General features: G+C 39.9%; 2 protein-coding genes and 1 long non-coding RNA gene across 5 annotated transcripts; 1 reads left to right on the top strand and 2 right to left on the bottom strand.

Moving 5' to 3' along the window:
• Position 1: 1 nt before the first annotated feature.
• On the bottom strand, positions 2–2,985 carry LOC308425301. The gene is made up of 3 exons (XR_013975152.1): positions 2,866–2,985; positions 527–668; positions 2–173 (listed from the first exon to the last, which is right to left on the bottom strand). It is a non-coding gene; the product is annotated as an uncharacterized lncRNA (long non-coding RNA).
• Positions 2,986–5,972: 2,987 nt separating this feature from the next.
• Positions 5,973–6,301, top strand: LOC308425382 (large ribosomal subunit protein eL37-like; the record flags this gene model as incomplete). Its single annotated transcript, XM_080922656.1, has 1 exon — positions 5,973–6,301. The coding sequence occupies one exon, from the start codon at positions 5,973–5,975 to the stop codon at positions 6,264–6,266; it is 294 nt and encodes a 97-aa protein (XP_080778782.1). The 3' UTR covers positions 6,267–6,301.
• A 7,069-nt stretch (positions 6,302–13,370) lies between these two features.
• On the bottom strand, positions 13,371–18,983 carry SRSF1 (serine and arginine rich splicing factor 1). Of its 3 annotated transcripts, none has more exons than XR_013975149.1 (6): positions 18,674–18,983; positions 18,070–18,254; positions 17,525–17,697; positions 17,142–17,328; positions 15,401–16,763; positions 13,371–13,845 (listed from the first exon to the last, which is right to left on the bottom strand). XR_013975149.1 is itself a non-coding variant. In XM_080922499.1 (5 exons), exons 1-5 carry the CDS (start codon positions 18,865–18,867, stop codon positions 16,741–16,743), a joined length of 762 nt encoding a protein of 253 aa, XP_080778625.1. In that variant the 5' UTR covers positions 18,868–18,983; the 3' UTR covers positions 13,371–16,740. The 3 variants fall into 3 exon arrangements, 1 of the variants encoding a protein (XP_080778625.1); XR_013975150.1 differs by having other exon boundaries at positions 13,371–15,756; positions 16,645–16,763; XM_080922499.1 differs by having other exon boundaries at positions 13,371–16,763.
• Positions 18,984–19,411: the final 428 nt, after the last annotated feature.

The following is a 19,411-nucleotide window of genomic DNA, read 5'->3' as shown; positions in this document are numbered from 1 at the left end:
AAGTCAGACTTCTGGTTGGACAGCGTCAGATGTCACTGAGGTGACCCCAGCCTGTTTGCAGTTCCTAGTCTTCTGTGTAGGAGTTAGCCACTGCTACTGGTTGGAATCTGTAGATTGTAAGCCCGAGTGATGTCTTGAATGTTTTCTATCCTTTCCTCACATAGAGGTAGCTACTGTGAATATCAGAGACAAGCTATTATTAAACATGTATCTAGTCCAAGAAATCTGCGGTGGGAAAATGAGGGAGCAAGTTCCATCTATGGCATTTTTATAATTTTTTTAAAATTCTCGGGTGGGCACATTATTTTAGGACTTCAACTTATTTTAAACCGACTCTTACCCCCTCCAGACAGTCCTAATAAAAGACATATCTTCAATTTCCTTGTGTGTGTGTATGTGTCTGTGAATGATCGATCCAAATAACATAGTTGCAAAATTCTATGGGAATAGAAACTGAAGAGGTATGGTAATTTGATGTTTTTCCAAATTAAATAAATATATTCCCTCCCACTCTTCCATCAATCACCAGAATAAAGGGCCAAGAAATGATGCTCTGGTTCCTTCTGGAGTTGACTTCCCATTATAGACACTGCCTGAAGACCTTGGGTATGAAGGAGAGGTCCAGCAGTTTGGATGGATCAGTAGCAGTAACCAGAGAACTGGTCAGCCTAAGACAGGAGGGGACAGAAAATGAGTTTCTGATATATCTCTCAGCTAAATTGCTACACATCCCCCCGTGTCTGTCAGTCTCATCTGATGTTTCAGGAAGCATATGTTTACATATACATGTAAACTACGGACAGTAAGTTGCAAACCCAAGAAACAAGACAAAATATGTTCTTTTCTAACCTTGGACATAGTATGTTCTTGTATTTTGATTCAATGAAATCTACTTCTCCCCTGCCTTAGAAGATTCACCTTCAAGGTCTCTATGTTTGCTCTCTCCTCCCAGGTATAGCCACTTTGATTTAGCAGCTCTTTCAAACTGTAATCAAAATAAAGCTTCAGGATTATAAAAACTAGCACTTAATAAACCCCTTCCCCAGCAGTTTTTCTCATAGCACCTCTCAATAGTGGTTTCCCCATAAAGAGAAAGTAGAGGTCAAGTGAAAACAGTTAAGCTGTCATACAGAAGAGCAAGAATTTTAGGGGAAATGGCTAATTACATCTCTATCCATAAGGTAAAATCAGAATTCCTGATTGTTCCCCAAAATCTTGCCTTAAAAGGAAATAACCATTTTTTTTTAAGTTTACTTTTTTACATCTTTTTAAAGTTGTATTTTTAATTATGGTGTGTGTGTGTGTGTGTGTGTGTGTGTGTGTGTGTGTGTGTGTGAAGCAGATTCTGAAGGGGGTCAGAAGATGGTATCAAATCTCCTGGGACTATAGATACATGCAGCTGTGAGCTGCCATGTGAGTGCTGGGAACTGAACCCAGGTGCTCTGAAAGAGCACTATGTACTCTTAGTCACTGAACCAACTCTTCAGTTCTAACAACTTTTCACGAATTTAGATATTTTTAATTAAGGAAAAGTATCTTAAAGTTTGAAACGTGTACTGAAAAACAACCAGATTCAACTGTTACAGAAATAATTACACCAACCAGGATCAAGGAATCCATCCTTAGAATGGAAATTTCTACCTTTAGGAGAATGTTTTTAAACACAAATGAGTCCTCCTTCAAAGTCCTGTTTCCACAGACCTTATATTGTTCACTCAAGATAACAAATATCTGCATACAGTACATTATTAAAATCAGATTTCAGTGAATTGGTCAATGGTATTCCTTTCAAATTAAATATCTGAACTCTTCAGCGTCTATACAAATTAACAATTGTATCTACATCCATCCCAAACAAATCAGCTTCCAAATTCACCCTGTACAGATTCCCCTTTCACCTCAAGTTGTATAACCTGTCACCCACCCAGTTCTAAATGAGAATAAAATAGCTAACCCACGAGGGCAACCTCTAGACTAAATGAAAAATGTATGTAAAAAATTCCTAGAATACTAAATGTAATAGGTGCTAGGTAAATATTTTTTACTGACTCAGTGGTTAAATTTGGGCCTGAAAACTCAGCATGCAGACTCTGAGCTAATTCATCAGTCCTCCAACTTAATCTAAAAGGGGCAGGTTCTCTCTCATCATCTTGACAGAGAGACCCTGCTCCAAAAAAAAAAAAAAAAAAAAGGAAAAAGCCCTCAAATTTAGGAAGTATCCTGTGTGTGGTGAAGCACATATGCATACCAAGCAAAACAAAAAACAAACCCCCAAATAACATCAATCAACCAGTCTAGAGTAATAGCATAGGCCTACAATTACTCTACTTGAGAGGCCAAAGAAAGAGTACTGTTGAGTGTTTGAGATTAACCTGGGTTCCAGAGTGAATACAGCTTAGCTAGGGCTGCTGGAGGAGTGGAGGGAGGGAGTATCAAAAAGTACTGGCCATAAAGAATTATCACCCCTCAACATCAGCCTCTATATAACCACGGGAGAAAGTATACCCCTGCCAGGAAAAAAAAAAAAAAAGGGAAGGCTTGCCTGAAAGGACAGCAGAAGTACTCTCTCCTCCCCTCCTACTGGATAACCACTCCAAAGTGTCATTGCTAACTGTTTTAACTGGCAAAGAAAACAATAAAGATTTCTTTATTCCCGAATACTTATTTAAGTTCCTCGACAGCTGGAGTAGTCTCAAGAAACATATCTACTCACATGTCTAGTAAAGTCCAGCTGGTATTTGAGAGGACTTGATTAAAGCACATTTTTTTACAAAGGTCACATGACCTAAGACTTCAAAAACGGAGTCTAAGGTCACAGAAACACATCACCTTAAATTTTTTGACTGTCAAAAGTCAACAACATACCTATCAGTTTCACCAATAAAGTATGCCAAAATGCTAGCTTCCATTTTATCCTTGGATGATGTGGTGTCCAACAAAATAAGAGCTGGGGATATAACTCAGTTGTAGAGCTCTTCTCTAAGCTAGGCAATGGTGGCACATACCTTTGATACAAGCACTTGGGAGGCAGAGGCAGGTGAGTCTGTTTGGGGACAGGATAGCCTACAGAGTTCCAGGGCAGCTGGAACTACATAGAGAAATCCTATCTCAGGAAAAAGAAAAAAAAAAAAAAAGCACTTGCTTAGCATGTGATAATCCCTACATTTAATCCTCAGTAAGCAACAGTAAGCAAAAAGGAATACTCAACACAAGCAAAATAGCATAGGCCACAGCAGGAAAGAAACTAAGACAGGTCAAAAATACACTAAGTGAAATTCAATACATCTGGAAAACACATTCAGGCACCAACATTTCTCCTTTGGACACCTGTTTCTCACTGCCCTTAGATGCCCCAGGGCCCTAGAGCAATGGATGACTTAACAGTCCTACAAACTGGTGGGCCTGATTAAACCACAAAGCTTAGCCTGAGTTGTCATCAAAACCTTCAAAGTTGCTTAGAGATGAAACCCCTCTCAGTGGCTACCTGCCTCTATACCAAATATTCTGAAAATAAAGTGAAATTAATCAGTATTGTGCCACCAATCTTAAAATGCTTTTCACAAAGATTTTTAATAATTGTAATGACTCTCTGGATGTTTCTATAAAAGTGGAACAAAACCAAGCTTTTTAGTGAATAACCTTTAACAGAAACAGTTCTCTTCAGTTTCTCTTCTACTGGGCCGATTAGATTTTCAGTCTGCTGAGGTGGGTAGTCCCTCAATTTTTTGATAATGAAAAGAACAAGAAATCAACAAGTGTTGAGGAACCTATGCAAATTCTCTCTCTGGGTTAAAGAAGTGAACGGTGACACCTGAAGTGACATCAGAAGACTAGTCAGATTAGGATCTGAAAAATCTATTCTGTTCTAGAAAACAAGCCAACTGAGGGCAACAGAAGACCAGGTTAACCTAAGATCTGGCTCAGCTTCCAGAAGTGGGAATTAACTCTGTTAAAAATGCTTCTGGGGGTTGGAGAGATGGCTCAGCAGTTAAGACCACTGTTCTTCCAGAGGTTCTGAGTTCCATTTCTCCAGCAACCACATAGTGGCTCACAACCAACTGTAATGGGATCTGATGCCCTCTTCTGGTGTGTCTGAAAACAGTGACAGTGTACTCACATACATAAATCTTAAAAAAAAAAAAAAAAAAAAAAAAAAAAAATTCCTCTTCTGGAGCTGAAGAGGAAACTCAGTGGTTAAGAGCATTGTTCTTCCAGAGGTCCTGAGTTCAGTTTCCAGTAACACGTGGTAGTTCACAACCATCTATACTGGGACCTGATGCCCTCTTCTGACATGAGGCATACATACAAATAGAGCACTCATAAGAATAAATCTTGACCATGAGTCTCTGACCTATAAGCTACTTCACTGCTATCCAGTTCAGTCATAAATGATATGAAAAGGCAGGTGCAGTAGTTATTGCTACAGTGACAGAAGCTGTACTTAGCCCCTCCCCCATTTACTCTTTAAATTGTAAATAAGCACCTGCTGTTGCCAAAATATTTGATCCTTAGTTTTCGTGCACATTGGCAGCAGGCTCTCTGCTCAGTCTGAAGAAATTCTAGGAGGGCAGAATAGCTTTTGACTCAATGAACTAGTTACAGAGAAGAAGTACCTTTTGTCTAAGAGTATACAAGGCTCTCCTCAGCTGACAGAAGTTAATTAGCTATCTACTCTCAGGACCTGATCCAGCCCTCTGCTTTTGTTTTCTAATCTTCCTAAGGCCTTCCTTACCTTTCAGCTGTTTCCTCTTTCTCCAACTTTTTCCCTTCCCACCTCTCCTTTCACTTTCTCCCCAATTTCATTCGGTACTGAAAGCACAGGGAACAGATATGGTATTCAACCCAAGGCAGTGCAAATGCTCCTGTGCATTTCATATAAAAGCCCACTGCTAGGTTTGTAATACACATTATTTCTGCTTTTCTGATACTCACTTTAGATAAGAATGTTACAATGTAGATATATTTCTTATATGAAAATTATTTCAGACCAATTTATTAAACTACATAGAGTCTGGAGTGGAAAACACCCCTTAGTGATACTTCTTATATTAGAACTGGTAAATTGGAGAAACTTGTCTATGACCACCTACATAGGTATACCTAATAAAACTAATGCTAACCCCTGGGAAAGTCCCATATAAGTTCAATACACAACTCTATTTCAGTGAAACAATTACTCTGCTCTCTTAAAAACTCTGTGCAAGCAAGACATTTAATCATGGTAGTACATGCATTTAATCACAGTACTTAGGAAGCAAAGGCAGGCAGATCTTAGTGAGTCTGAAGCTAACCTGGTCTACACAGTGAGTTCCAGGACAGGCAGGACTATATAAAAGTCCTAGTCTTTAAAAACAAAACCAAAAAATGTTACTACTATAACCCTTATGGTCTGATATGGTTAATCTTCTCATCAGAGAACAACTGTGAAAATTCAAGCTAACCTGACCAATGGTAAGATAGGAGGTTCATGGCTGGAAGAGATCCAACACTTGTTTAGCATAGATGAAGAATTTTTCTTGCTTGATCCCCAGGGGGAAAAAAAAGCAGGTATGTGTGTGAGAGATGGCTCAGTAGGTAAAGGCTCTGTTGTCCCCAATCTGAGTCTGATCCCCAAGGCTCCCATTAAGAATAGAGGAGAAAACTCCCAAGAAGTTGTCTTCTGACTTTCCACATTTATACTATGGCACATATACAATATAATGTAATAAAAAATTTAAAGTGGGCTGGAGGGATGGCTCAGCAGCTAAGAGCACTGGCTGCTCTTCAGGAGCAAGGTTCAATTCCCAGCACCCGTATCTTGCTCACATCTGTCTACAAAGCCAGTTTCAGGGAATATGACAGACACCTTTCTGGTCTCTTCAGGCACCAGGCACTCACACAGTACAGACATACAAGTAGGCAAAACATCCATACACATAAAATCAAATAAAAATCTAAAACAAGCTCTCTTTGGCCTCGCCGGTAGAAGCAAGATGACGAAAGGAACGTCATCCTTTGGAAAGCGTCGCAATAAGACGCACACGCTGTGCCGCCGCTGTGGCTCTAAGGCCTACTACCTTCAGAAGTCGACCTGTGGCAAATGTGGCTACCCTGCCAAGCGCAAGAGAAAGTATAACTGGAGTGCCAAGGCTAAGAGACGAAACACTACCGGGACTGGTCGCATGAGGCACCTAAAGATTGTCTACCGCAGATTCAGACATGGATTCCGTGAAGGAACAACACCTAAACCCAAGAGGGCAGCTGTTGCAGCATCCAGTTCATCTTGAGGATTTCAATCAGTCATAAAATAAATGTTCTGGTTTCAAAAAAAAAAAAAAAAAAAAAAAAAAAAAAAACTAAAACAAAACCAAAACCTAACAATGATGGAAACACATTTAAAGGAACTCATAAAAAGTGACATCATAAATCCAGCATTTTACAACAGCAGTATATTCATACAGTCTCTCCCAGCCCTCAAGGTATCATTTAAAAAGAAATTGTTTAGACATGGTCCCCAATCAGGCCATGATCAGAATTCAAAATAGAAAAATGCACTGAACATTTTGAAAGGCTAGTCAGGGCATCTCAAGGGCAACCTTCCCAGTTGACATGAATTTTAATCGGCTGTAGAATGCAAACATTTTGATTGCATACTGAAAATTGGCAAGTTCAATAATATCAACTTAAAAACCTACCTATCTCAAATGATAACAATTCAATTTGGGGATGGGCAATGGTTGCACAGGCCTCCAATCCCAGCACCTGCAGAGGCAGGCAGATCTTTGTAACTTGAGGTCAGACCTACAGAGCTAGGTCCATGACAGCCAGGGCTACACAGAGAAACCCTGTTTCAAACAAAACCAAACAACAACACAAAAACAAAAAACCAAACCAAAAGCAAAACAATTTTTTAAAAACTTAAAAAAAAAATCCTGGGTTTGCTTTTGTAGATTTATTTACTAATATAAACTTTAGTGTATACTCAGCCAAGCTGGGATGTAGCTCAGTTGGTAGAATGCTTGCTTGCCTAACATCTTAAGAGACCTGGTTCCACTCCCAACACCACACAAATCAGGCGTAGTATTCTCTAGTCACTGTAATCCTAGCACTTGAGGGGAAAGCAGAAAGATTAAATCATTTTTAACTACATAGCAAATTTGAGATCAGGCTAGACAGCAGAAAGCCCTGTCACAAAAACAAAAACACCAAGTAGGGATCTTTTGACATTTACCAATCACAGGTTCTCTGGCATCCTACTGCTTTAATAGGGCTGCTGCCTCATTACTGAGTGGCTGGCTGGCTAAGTCCAACCTCTGAATGACCTGTTATCCATCCATGGGGCCAAAAAAGGGCAAAGGTTTTCCTGAGTTGTCTGCGCACACTGTAAAGCCAGGAAGTCAAGCATTTCACTGTCTTGGAGCTGGGCTCTGGGCCAAGACCAGGGTTGAGAACACAGATCAGACAGCACCATGGGACACCCTGGTGGCATTAAGTAGATATTACAGGTGGTATTCACTTTAGTTACTTCTGAGAAGAGGAAGACTGGGAGGAAAAGAGTAAGAGAGAGGGTTTACAGTAAGCAAAAGACCTGGATTAATGTTTTGGCCCTACCATCTTTAACATCTCTGAATGTTGTTTCTTCAAACTCAAAAATGAAGTTAGACAGCATTTAAATGAAAAAAAAAGTTAGCCATTACTTTTAAGAGCCACCAAATCCAAATTTGACCATGCATGCCTTATATTCCTAGCATTTGGGAAATGAATGTAGGTAGATCAGAGTTTAAGGCCAGAGTTAAACTGTGATGTGATACCTTGTCTCAAATCAAAACAAAAACCAACCACAATGAATATCATTTATACATCCTATCCATTTTCCTACAAGAACATGAACCTGAGGCTACTACTCTGGAAACAAGTCCATTCTGACCAGAGGAAACATGCATCTCAGATCTAAACTAAGCACACCATTTGCCTCAGATTTTGTAAATATATCCATATTTACTCTGTTGTGCATACTGGTGTAACTGGGCATCTTGGAAGAAATGCAGAAAATTTAAAAACAGGTCTTACTCAAAACCATCCATGACTCTACAACAGGACTACCAGTTCCAAGGATTCCAAGCATGCATGTGACACACAAACATGCAGAGGTAAAACACTGACATACATTAAAAAAAATATTTTAAGGAGATGCCTAAAACAGACCTCCAAGAGCCACATAGTTGGCAAAGAGCAAATACACATGAAAACTAAAGAAAATGCATTTAATGAATACACGTGATATAAACAGGCAAAAAGCAGGGGTGCCATTAGTTCAAAAAAATTCTTCAGCTATTAACTAACCCAGGAATAGTGATTTATTTTAGAGGCTCACTGTTCCAGCTATCCTGAACTTCACTATGTGGACAAGCCTGTCCAGGAGCTTAGAGACCCATCTCATCTACTACTATCACCATGCCCAGTACATGGTTTCATTATGTATGCCCTAACAGGGTCTCAAATCTCCTGGAAGTGGAGTTACAGGCAGACGCAGGCCCTCTGGATGGGCATTAAGTGCTCTTGACCACTGAACCATCTTTCCAATCAGATGGAAGAATGTAAGTTAAAAGAATGGGCTGCTGTGATTTGAGTATGAGTTAAATATTTGTATTCCGGGTTGTGTGGCTTTAAGTTGAATACCTAAGTTTGTTCTTGTTCTATTAGCCTGAAAACTAGTGCCAGGATCCTGAAGTTTTCCAACCTCCATACAACCTTATATGTCTAATGTATGAATTGCTGTAAAGATACCTATTCAAATCCAACAAAAAGAAAAATACCAAGGAATCTGCAAGAATTCTGAGGAAGGGCCACGAAATTCACAAGACTTCCTCTGTAAGAATCAAAGTTGGGGAAAAATGAGAAAATGAGACTTAATAGAACTACTTAGCTTTTTGACTTCTTAAAAATAAGCTGTCACTAGACATGGTGGAACATGCTTTTGATCCCAGAACTGGGCAGGCAGATCTGGAGTTCAAGGCCAGCCTGGTCTACAGAGTTCCAGTATAGCAAGCACTATATAAACTGTCTCAACAAATAAAAAACAAACACCCAAAAGATAACTGTTATTTGTCTGTTGTCTGTCTTGCCCTAACTTCCTAGAGCTGCAATTACAGATATCAAATTAGGACCACCTACTAGTGGGTCCCACTGTATAGCTAGCTCATGATGATCTTGAATTCAAGACATTCTTATCTGAGGCTCTGGAATACCAATCCTGGCTTGTTGCCATCAGGACAGTTGAGATGTGACCCAATTGTTAGTAAAATACTTTAATCTACTCAGTCAATCAACAGCTTAGGAAATAAGATGTCTATACCACTTTTTATCATTTCCTGTCAAACTTAAACCTTCATCAGAATTGCATTTGGTTCTTGGAATACACAATTACTAAAACCCCAAAGCATGAACACTAACATAAAAAACATTAAATAAAACAGGGATTGAAGAGATGGCTCAGTAGCTAAGAACACTGGCTGCTCTTCCAGAGATCCCAAGTTCATTTCTCAGAACCACATGGTGGCTCACAACCATAGTGATGGAATCTGACTCCCTCTTCTGATATTCCTAACAGAACACTCGTAAGTCTTTTAAAATAAATCTTGGAGAAAAAACGTACAACTAAGTGTTTAGCAAGTGCTAGAGATGGATCAGCATTTTAAAGTACTGTGCTCTTCCAGAGTTATCTGGGATTACCTGCACCCACATGGAGGCTCACATGTAACTCTCAGTAGATCCTATACCTGCTTCTGGCCTCCAGAGTCAATGTACACATGGTACAGAGACACGCATACAAGGAATGTACCCATGCACATAAATTTTTTTTTTTAATTCAAAAGGCTTGTTTAGCATGCTGATTTTTAAAGATCAACAATAACCTGAGCTGAACTTTCGAGGACCATAAGTTTTGAAGTAGGGGAGGTACAAGCGTTTAATCTCAGCACTTGGAAAGCAGAGGGCAGGTGGATCTTGATTTGGAGTCCAGCCTAATCTAGAGCTGAGTTCCAGGACAGCCAAGACTACACAGACAAATCCTGCCTCAAAAAAAAAAAAAAACACCCAAGGAAAAAAATGTTTAGAATCGGTTAAGACTAACGGGGAAGAGTATGAAATAAGTGACCCACAAAAGCAAAACCTAAGGTTAAGGTTAGCATTCATATGTCAAAGGGGGATGATTTAACGGTGACAAAAAAAAAAAAAAAAAAAAAAAAGGAAAGGTGGGCTGGAGAGATGGCTTAGTGGATAAGAGAACTGCTCTTCCATAGGTCTTAAGTTGAATTTCCAGCAGCTACATGGTGGCTCACAACCATCTGTAATGGGGTCCAATGCCTTCTTCTGGTGTGTCTGAAGACAGCGGGGGTGTGTACCCATGTACATAAATCTTAAAGGAAAGGCAAGATATCAAAGACTATCAGAGTGACGTTTTAAGGCCATGTTTGACAGTGGGGATAAAGGCTTATCACTGAAATCAGGTAGAATACATCAGTAACAGACCTTGATACAGAAAAGGATGCTGGAATATCAAGTGAAAATGTGAGGTAAGGGCTGGAGAGATGGCTCAGTGGTTAAGAGCACTGACTGCTCTTCCATAGATCCTGAGTTCAGTTCCCACCAACTACATGGTGGCTCACAACCATCTGTAAAGGGATCTGTTGCCTTCTCCTGATGTCTGAAGATAGCTACAGTGTACTTATAAAATAAATTTAAAAATGAAAATGTACGGCAAATTTACCTAACAATTTCTATTAACTTCAGCAACCAGATGAGGCAACTTGTATAATCCTCACACCTAAGAGGATTTCAAATTGATGCCAGCCACAGAGACCTTATCCCAAACAAAATGAACCCCCAAGAACTAGTCTAGGTCAAGTCAATAGGCATGGTGGCATTGAGGCAAAGATGAACTTGGCTATTATCTTTCTGAAAGTTATTACTTTGCCAACTTCAGAGAGGAGGAAAAGGCTATTTTAGTTGTAACAATGTCTACTGTACATTTTACATTTCTAACCTTAAAAGGTGAAATCACTCTTAAGTATTCTGTGGCTAAAATGTCTATGACATACTAATGTTATTGATAAAAGTAAGTATACGTAAGCAAAGGACTTCAAGGGCCCTTTTAGGTTTCTTTGACTGATGAGGCAACTCATCCCTAATTGCTCTGGCCTGAAAGTAACCCCTAACTTAACTCATAAGGTCCTCTAATATTTCAATGCTTTGCATAAACCTAGTCCCTTTTTTATTAAGAGAATCATCTGTGTTTAATGCAAAGCTGGAGTTTATCAAGGGATATCAGAGTGGTAAATAGGAAAAGGGCAGTATATACCTAAGACAAAGATATAGGCTTACTAAAAGAATGATTAAAAAGTATGGATTCTGGGCTGGAGAGATGGCTCAGTGGTTAAGAGCACTGACTGTTCTTCCAGAGGTTCCGAGTTCAAACCTTGGCAACCACATGGTGGCTCACAACTATCTGTAATGAGATCTGATGCCCTCTTCTGGTGTGTCTGAAGACAGCTAGTGTACTTACATATAATAAATCTTAAAAAAAAAAAAAAAAAAAAAAGTACAAATTCAGAATGCCTTTCATGTGGTCTCACTATAGACCCAGCTGGCCTCCTAGTGGCAATCTTACAAAAGCCCATCCAAATGTTGTTTATTGGTATATATAACCATACATTGTTCAAACTTGTAGCCCTGTGTAGCCTCCCACACAACTTAGGCAGGAAATACTTGTTATATATAAACCGATCAATGTCTTCTCAACCGCAAAAATAATTTGTCCACTTACAAGTTTTAAGTTTTGGGTGCTCTCACAGCCAAATTTTATTCTTAAAAGGTGACAACTTTGTGTCATTAAGTCTGTGGGCTTTGTGTTTGGTCTTGGCAGGGGATGAGGTGTGGCAAAAATATAAAACTGAGACAAAGAAGCTAATGGTAACCAACTTTCATTCTCAGTAATCTCCAGCTCTTAAAATTTCAGTAGGTAAAGGTCAAGGAAATGGTATTGACTTTTGATCACAGCACACTGGCTACATTCAACTTAGCTAACCTGACTGGTTTTTGGGTGCAGATTATCTTTAAAAGTTCATTAGCAATACTGAAACATCACTCCTAAATCTGCCATTGAAAAAGCTCTAAAAGTATACTACTTCCTCTTGTTACTTTTAATTTATAAAGGTTCAGTACCACCACTATTCAAAACCTACATGGACACAGAAGTTTAAAGGGGCCTGTTCATGATTACAGGCAGAAAACTTACCCAAACCAACCAACAACGTAGGTGATCAAATATTGTAAATGGCACTATAGTAAAACTTATTTCATGGGTGGGTTTTGTGGAAGAGCTCCCTCTTGTGGCCAACTGAGTTTTCCCTATCACTTAACAAAAATACTTGAAAATTAAGACAATCAGGTGACAGACACTACAGTCATGTTTCTCATAGTATCCTTTAAGCCTCTCCATTTGTAGATCCCCTTTTATGTTGATAGCATAGCTATTATACACCTAAATGGTAACCTCACAAAAGTCATGCATTACTTCTTCCTGTGTAACTCACTGACACTATGCAAATGTTGTACATTAAGTCTCAAGTTGCAGCTCAGTGATAAAACACTGATGACCTAGGTTTAACTCATCACACAGTAAGTATTCTTCCTCTGCCTCTGAATTAACTGCACTAGATATCCATCTTATCTATTCTCTTACTCCTGTCTACTATGAAGCAACAAGACTTCCTTTGATCACTACAAGCACAACCAAATTCTGGACTGTCAAATAGAGCTTTCAAAACTAAAACCCAGCCAAGTATGATGTTTGTCTTTGCTCTAAGGTAAAAATATTTCACTATTCATTATTTCACTATTTATTCAATAATCAAACTTTCTGCAGAGTAAGTCTGCTACAGTGTTTACTATATACTTATGGAATAAACTGTGTGGGTGACACCTTTTATCACCTGATTCAGTCTAAAAGGATGGAGAACTTAAATTTCAATAAAGGTTCCAAAGTAACAGCTTTTTATTCACTCCCAAAATTACAGATAGCAACATTAATCCTTTGCAGTACTAGTACAAATCTACAACTCCTTGCCCACCCAAACTAGAGATATATTTGGGATTCATGGTTGTTTAGACTTTACATGAAGATCTTATCACATATACTTTATATATATAAAACACCTTCAACAATGCCTATTTGACTTTTACACGAATTACACAATAAAGGCATTTATTCTGGCCAGATTTTACATTCAGTTGGCTCAATAAAAACAATCTGTGGTATCCAGGTATTGTGGGTTGTCAATCTGTCTTCAAATCATGATGGAAATAAGCCACAAGTGGTTGTTACAACAGAACTCAGTCTAGTACTTTCTCTCCTTTTAATACTATTTAAATACATATAATTTATTTCATTTGTAATTTCACTACAAATTTCATATACAAAGTAAAAAGGCAAACACCAAAAGTTGACCTTGACCACAGAAAGCTGAAAATAGCACCAGCCCTACAAAAGCATGGCTCACAAAACTAAAAACAGATTTTACCATATTCAACTCCAGAATTGAGATGGATAGATTTATACACTCAAAATTGTTAAAAATATAAAGCTGAGAGGAGGAAAATTACATTGCAAGTCAGGAGCAAATTATTACAAACTTTCTTACAGTCCATATCCCAAACTAGGTATCAGAAAATGTTTCTTACCTTTGTCTCCAGTAGGATGAGCTGAACAGCAAGTTGGGTTATTCAATCAGATGTTTAAGTACTTGCTTAAAGAGATTTAAGTGCTTTCTTGGTTAGAAAAACTAATCATAGGTTCCCTACAATATCCTAAGGGAACAGAGAAGGGGAGGGATGGAAATCAAAGTAGTATTTGTAGTTCCAAAACGGACAGCCCTATTTCCTGTCTTAAAACCTACTGTACCTTTTACAAATACTGTGCTCTCTGGTGTTCAAACACAAGCCTACAGTAAAGCATTTCAATCTCTGGCTGAACTACTTAAAACAGAGGCCATTCTCAGTCCCATTTTCAAAGCATTTAAAATAAAACCCATATTTGCTTTAACTTTAAAATATTATTTTAGTAATAAACTAGACATGGTGGCTCAGTATCTTATCCCAGAATCTGGGAGTGGATATACTTTGGAGTTTTGAGCCCAGCATGAGATCTATGAAAGTCTAAACCAGAGCAGAGTGAGACTCTCTGGAGGGGGGAAACATTTGAAAGGAATTTTCCTGATCATACAATGTATTTAAGAACACTTCACATTTCCAATTATACCATGTTTAATTATGCTAATTTCACATTCTTTAGTTGTACTTTAATTCTGAAACACAGCAACTTTACTAAAAGTGAAAACCTAGTTTCTCTCAGGACAGCCTATAGGGTCATTAAAATGAACAGGTTGAGATCTCAATTCTTGAAACCCATTTCATTCACTATCAAAATTCCTGGTCTCCCCTTCATTTTACATTACATTTGAGTAATCTCATATTCAGTCAATAACTCCAGGAAAGTTAAAGATCTAGATATTTCTATTGTGGTTTTGAAAAAGTGGTTTATTTATTCTAACCAGGAAGAAAATTCACAAGCTTGGCATTTTAAATGAAATTCCCATTCTCCAATCCAAGCAAGATGAAAATGCAGCTTCAAGGGGTTATCAGAGATACAATAGTAGACTAAGATATAATTGCTGACTTAACACAGTTTGGGGACATAATACTCTATAGCTGAAAAGATTTACAATTACAATGTATTGATTTACCCAATAAGCAGTGAATTTGACAGCATACTGTCCAGAAAAGAAATCTGTATTGTATTCTAATACTTTGACTAATGTTAATACTGAATTGAGTTCCACATGGAATCTCAAATGACTATCTCAAAGCTAAAATTAACTACCAACTTTGTACAAAAGCCCATTTTTGTCTATAGCATTACCAAAATAAATAGCAACTGTTCTTAATCATCCTTTAGCAAAATATGAAAGATTACTTCCCAGACCATTACCCCCTACACAATTGTTACGTATCATATGTGACTTGCCTTACACTCAGTTTATTACCCTCTTTAAGACTTCCACAACAGAGACAGTTATCATTTATTAGATTAGAATCTTTAATTTACTAACACATAAACAGAATCAGAACTTTATCAAATTAAATAATTGATACACTAGTTACCCAGTCAAAATTTTACATGAAGAGGAAAAAGGACAACCATGCATCGTTTTTTAAAAAATGTTTATTTTTTCAAAGAAAAACGGCAATAGCCAATTGGAAACCTACTTATTCTTCAACTCCAATTTTGTTTTCTTTAAATTTAGAAGTGACTTACTGATTTACTATTTCAAACAAACCCCCCCTTTCCCCTTTAAATGTTTACCATCTACTCGTGCTGAATCCTTCCAAGGAGATTGCTCCAGCGTATATCTCCAGGTCCTCGCTTTGCTCCTTTTACCAAAAAATGCAAAACACAATTCCATCGTGCATCTTAAGGGCTCCAATCGTCAAAAATAGGAAAAAAATTCTTTGGAATAGCCAATTAAGTTGAATGAAAAAAAAATCCACACGAATGCGGTTTGGTTGGGGCAGGAAGGAATCCACTCCTATGTTCCTGGTAATCTGATCCCGCTCCATGAATCCTGGTAATTCATCCTCCCTATCCTATCCACATTATGATTTGAATCCAATGATCCAGCTCCAAGGATTGGGATCCAGTGAGCCCTCTCCAATCCAAACCTTTATAACCAGCAAAACCAAAAAAGAGGAGGCAAAATGTTAGATACTGTAACCAAAAAAGGTTTCTGGGGAATGATGAGTTATGTCTGTCATCAGTTTACAGATGTACATCAATAACTATCAAATTCCCCAAAACAAGTTTCTGTTTGGTGTTCAGATAAATTTTAGAAACTTAATCACTATAGAGACTAACTGGAAGAAGCACTTTATATTTACAGTTCAACTGATAATGCCAACATTTGTTACTGTACAGGTATCACAGGTTTTGTGGTTGCAAAGTTATGTAATTGAAGTTTACTGGTATTACTACCCACCTAAATCTAAACTATATCTATTGCTCCCATCTGCAATTTAGCTTGTAAATTAAAAGTGTCTTAAACATGAGTCAATTATGAATATTAAAAGGGAAAGGGAGACTTATAATACTCCCAACTAGATTATCTACACTAATACGTTGGAATTCTATTATTTTGCTGTCATTTTGTCTTTAAAAAATGAAATAACAACGCTCTATCAGTCACACAGAGGACATGCAGATTTAGCAGTATTGATATTATACTCTGTTTGGAAATAGACACCCTGTACCCACATGTACACCAACAGCAGGCCACACATTAACAGTTGTAACTAAGCACTGTGACAAATTAGCCATTCTTCCCACATTAGTCCCTATTAAAACAAAAAGGGGGGAAGGGAGCAAATAACTGTGACAAAATGGGCAATTTTGCCACAATTGCCAAGGTTTTAAAAAGCAAAGCAATTGTAGCTGAAGTTAACTGCATAAGATGTTTGCAAGTCTTTTAAAGTAGATAAATTTTTAACCCTCGCCTTTTAGTATAAGGTCAATACTGCCAATTTCATCTGTGACAATAGCACTTGGAGTCATACCATTGCCTCCATTATTGATCTGATCCTCCTCAATCCTCCTTTTGACAATCCTAAAATGATTGAAATGTGCTCCACAATCCTTAATCCAAAGCATTCTTAATCCATCTCTTCAGATATGTCTACAGAAAGACACATGAAAAGCAAGATAAACATAAGAACTTCCCCAAGTAAGATAACCACAAACACCCCCAACATCCCATTTCACACAAACCAGAGCAGAATAGACATTTACATAATATCACAGTCTGAAGAGCATGGAAATTAACTAAATTTAAACAATCCTGTCTATGACATCACTTAAAATACAAGTTACCAAAGACATGAGGGGAATGTAGATGTTAGGAGCAAGGGGATATTACACAAGAATGCAATTCAACACTTTAGCCCATTCTGAACAAAACAGTTTGAATTAAAAAAAATGAAAAGATTGTACTGAGTAAAGGAAAACTGTATACAACATGGGTTCTACAAAAAGTGTCACCAATCATCTTATGTACGAGAGCGAGATCTGCTATGACGGGGAGAATAGCGTGGTGATCCTCTGCTTCTCCTTGGGGAGTAACTGCGACTCCTGCTGTTGCTTCTGCTACGGCTTCTGCTACGACTACGGCTTCGAGATCGAGATCTTCCATAACTTGGACTTCTGGGCCCATCAACTTTAACCCGGATGTAGGCAGTTTCTCCCTATTGGATAGACAGAACTTTCCATTGAAAGATCTAAGCTTCCACCTGTCTTCAGACAAGCTGAATGAATACAAAGACAGACCAGGTCTCTGGTAATTTACTCGGACACCCTTGCCTGTATCCTTACCTTCAAATTCCACTGTTAAGAAAACTGTATCCAATTCTGGCCAAAAAAAAGAATAAGTGTATAACCTACCTCATGAGATCTAAACTTAGTGTTATCCAGTTTTCGAACTGCATACGTCATATCTTCTTTCCGTACAAACTCCACGACACCAGTGCCATCTCGGTAAACATCAGCATAACATACATCACCTGCTTCACGCATGTGATCCTTTAAATCCTGCCAGCTTCCACTCGGAGGCAGTCCTGAAAAAGTGATTCCCTCCAATTTAATACTACTTATCCTATCCCACATTAAATGTGTAAAGTACATTAGAACAAAGATTATTTTAAAATACTTAATGATTGTACTTAAGTGTTTCCAGGTAAAGAGCTGGTAAGAGTCAGATCCAGCGTCCAAATTTATTTGTAAAGGATCTTCATAGGCTAGTACTGCAACCTAATTTGGGTAAATCACCACCACAGTAATCTTTATTTACTAAATACACCCCAAAGACCGAAGTAGTTTAAGGCCCCGTGTTTAAAACAAAACAAAAAAGAAAAAAAAAGAAAAAAGAAACTTGCAGTTCTCAAACCAGTCACGCGGGGAAAATTTTAACCCGCACGAAGTCAACTCACCAGAGACAACCACTCTGTTCTCAGACCGCCTGGATGGCGGGCCATAGCGGCCTCTCGGGGCTCCGCCGCCTCCACCCCCGCCGCCGCCTCGGCCGGTCCCACGGCCGCTTCGAGGAAACTCTACCCGCAGTCGATAGCCGTCGTAATCGTAGCCGTCGCGACCGTACACCGCATCTTCTGCGTCTCTGCGTGTGATCACAGAAAGCAAAGGGGATGAGGAGGGAGCCGCTGGCAAAGCTAACTCACTCGGGAACCCGCGGACAGCGCACATGCGCACCCACGGTGCCAGAGCCCACATGCGCTGCATAATAGGACCGGCCCCTCCCCCACCCAGAAACACGCCGGGCAGACTCCCGACCACCACGCCAGCCCTCAGCGCCTCAGTTTCCCGCTCCGGGGCTGCGCATGGGCTCTGGGGACGTCCGAGGCGGCCAGCCACGGGAGACAACGCGCCGACTCGGCTCCTTACTCGACTCCTGCAGGGGCGATAGCGCCTCGCTCCCAGCCTCGGAACCCCTCCTTCCCCCATTATGTTAAGGCCTCGGAGCCTTCCCCAACTACTCCAGCCTATCGCCTCAAGGCCGCAAGCCCCACGCTGCCTCACCGCGGGTCCTCGAACTCAACGAAGGCGAAGGGCGGTCCCCCGCGGCGGTTCTTCAGGTCGATGTCGCGGATAGCGCCGTATTTGTAAAACACGTCCTCAATGTCCTTGGTTCGGATATCTGGAGGTAGGTTACCCACGTAGATGCGGCAGTCGTTGTTCCCTGCCGGCCCACGAATCACACCACCTCCTGACATGGCGGCGACGAAAAGCGCGGACTCGAAAAGAGGCCTTCCCACCAAGCCTAGCGTACGGCAGAGCGAGCCCTCAGCGGCACCACGTCTCCCGCGGCCGGTCCAAAATGGCGCCTTTATCAGCTCGGCGCACTGATATGGGGGGGAGGGGGAGGAAGAGAAGCCGGAGGAAGCGGCTATTCCATCTCAGTGCGCACGCGCACGAGCGTAACGGGTGCTGAGAAGTACGCTCGCGCACGCGCGACGTCACCCTCCGCACGGAGGGGAAAAAGTCCCTCGCGTCCTGGGCTTATGGGATGATTGGCTGGTGGAGCGGCCAGACGTTTGGTAGAAATCACATACTCTGGTTAGAGGGGTTACTACCAATCCCTGTTGAGTCCAGGATAGTCGGTCTCCTCAGGGGTAAACCCTCTCTGGAAGCAGCTCGGCGCTTTAAAAAGATTTGAGTGAAACCTAGCCTGCAACCCTGTCCCACCATGCTCCGCGGTGGTAACGGCCTTTGGCGGGAAAGGCACCGGGGGCGGAGCTAGATGACGCTAGGCTGTTG

This window comes from Micromys minutus, assembly GCF_963924665.1.
Source record: "Micromys minutus genome assembly, chromosome: 10".
Lineage (NCBI taxonomy): Eukaryota > Metazoa > Chordata > Mammalia > Rodentia > Muridae > Micromys > Micromys minutus.
This window is presented reverse-complemented; position numbering and strand designations above follow the sequence as displayed.

Coding starts and splice junctions, on each gene's coding strand:
- SRSF1 (XM_080922499.1), bottom strand. CDS start 18,867: ATGTCAGGAGGTGGTGTGATTCGTGGGCCGGCAGGGAACAACGACTGC. Junction 17,329..17,524: donor CTAAGTTTAGATCTCATGAG/GTAGGTTATACA, acceptor TCTATCCAATAG/GGAGAAACTGCCTACATCCG. Junction 16,764..17,141: donor TCATAGCAGATCTCGCTCTC/GTACATAAGATG, acceptor GTCTTTCTGTAG/ACATATCTGAAGAGATGGAT.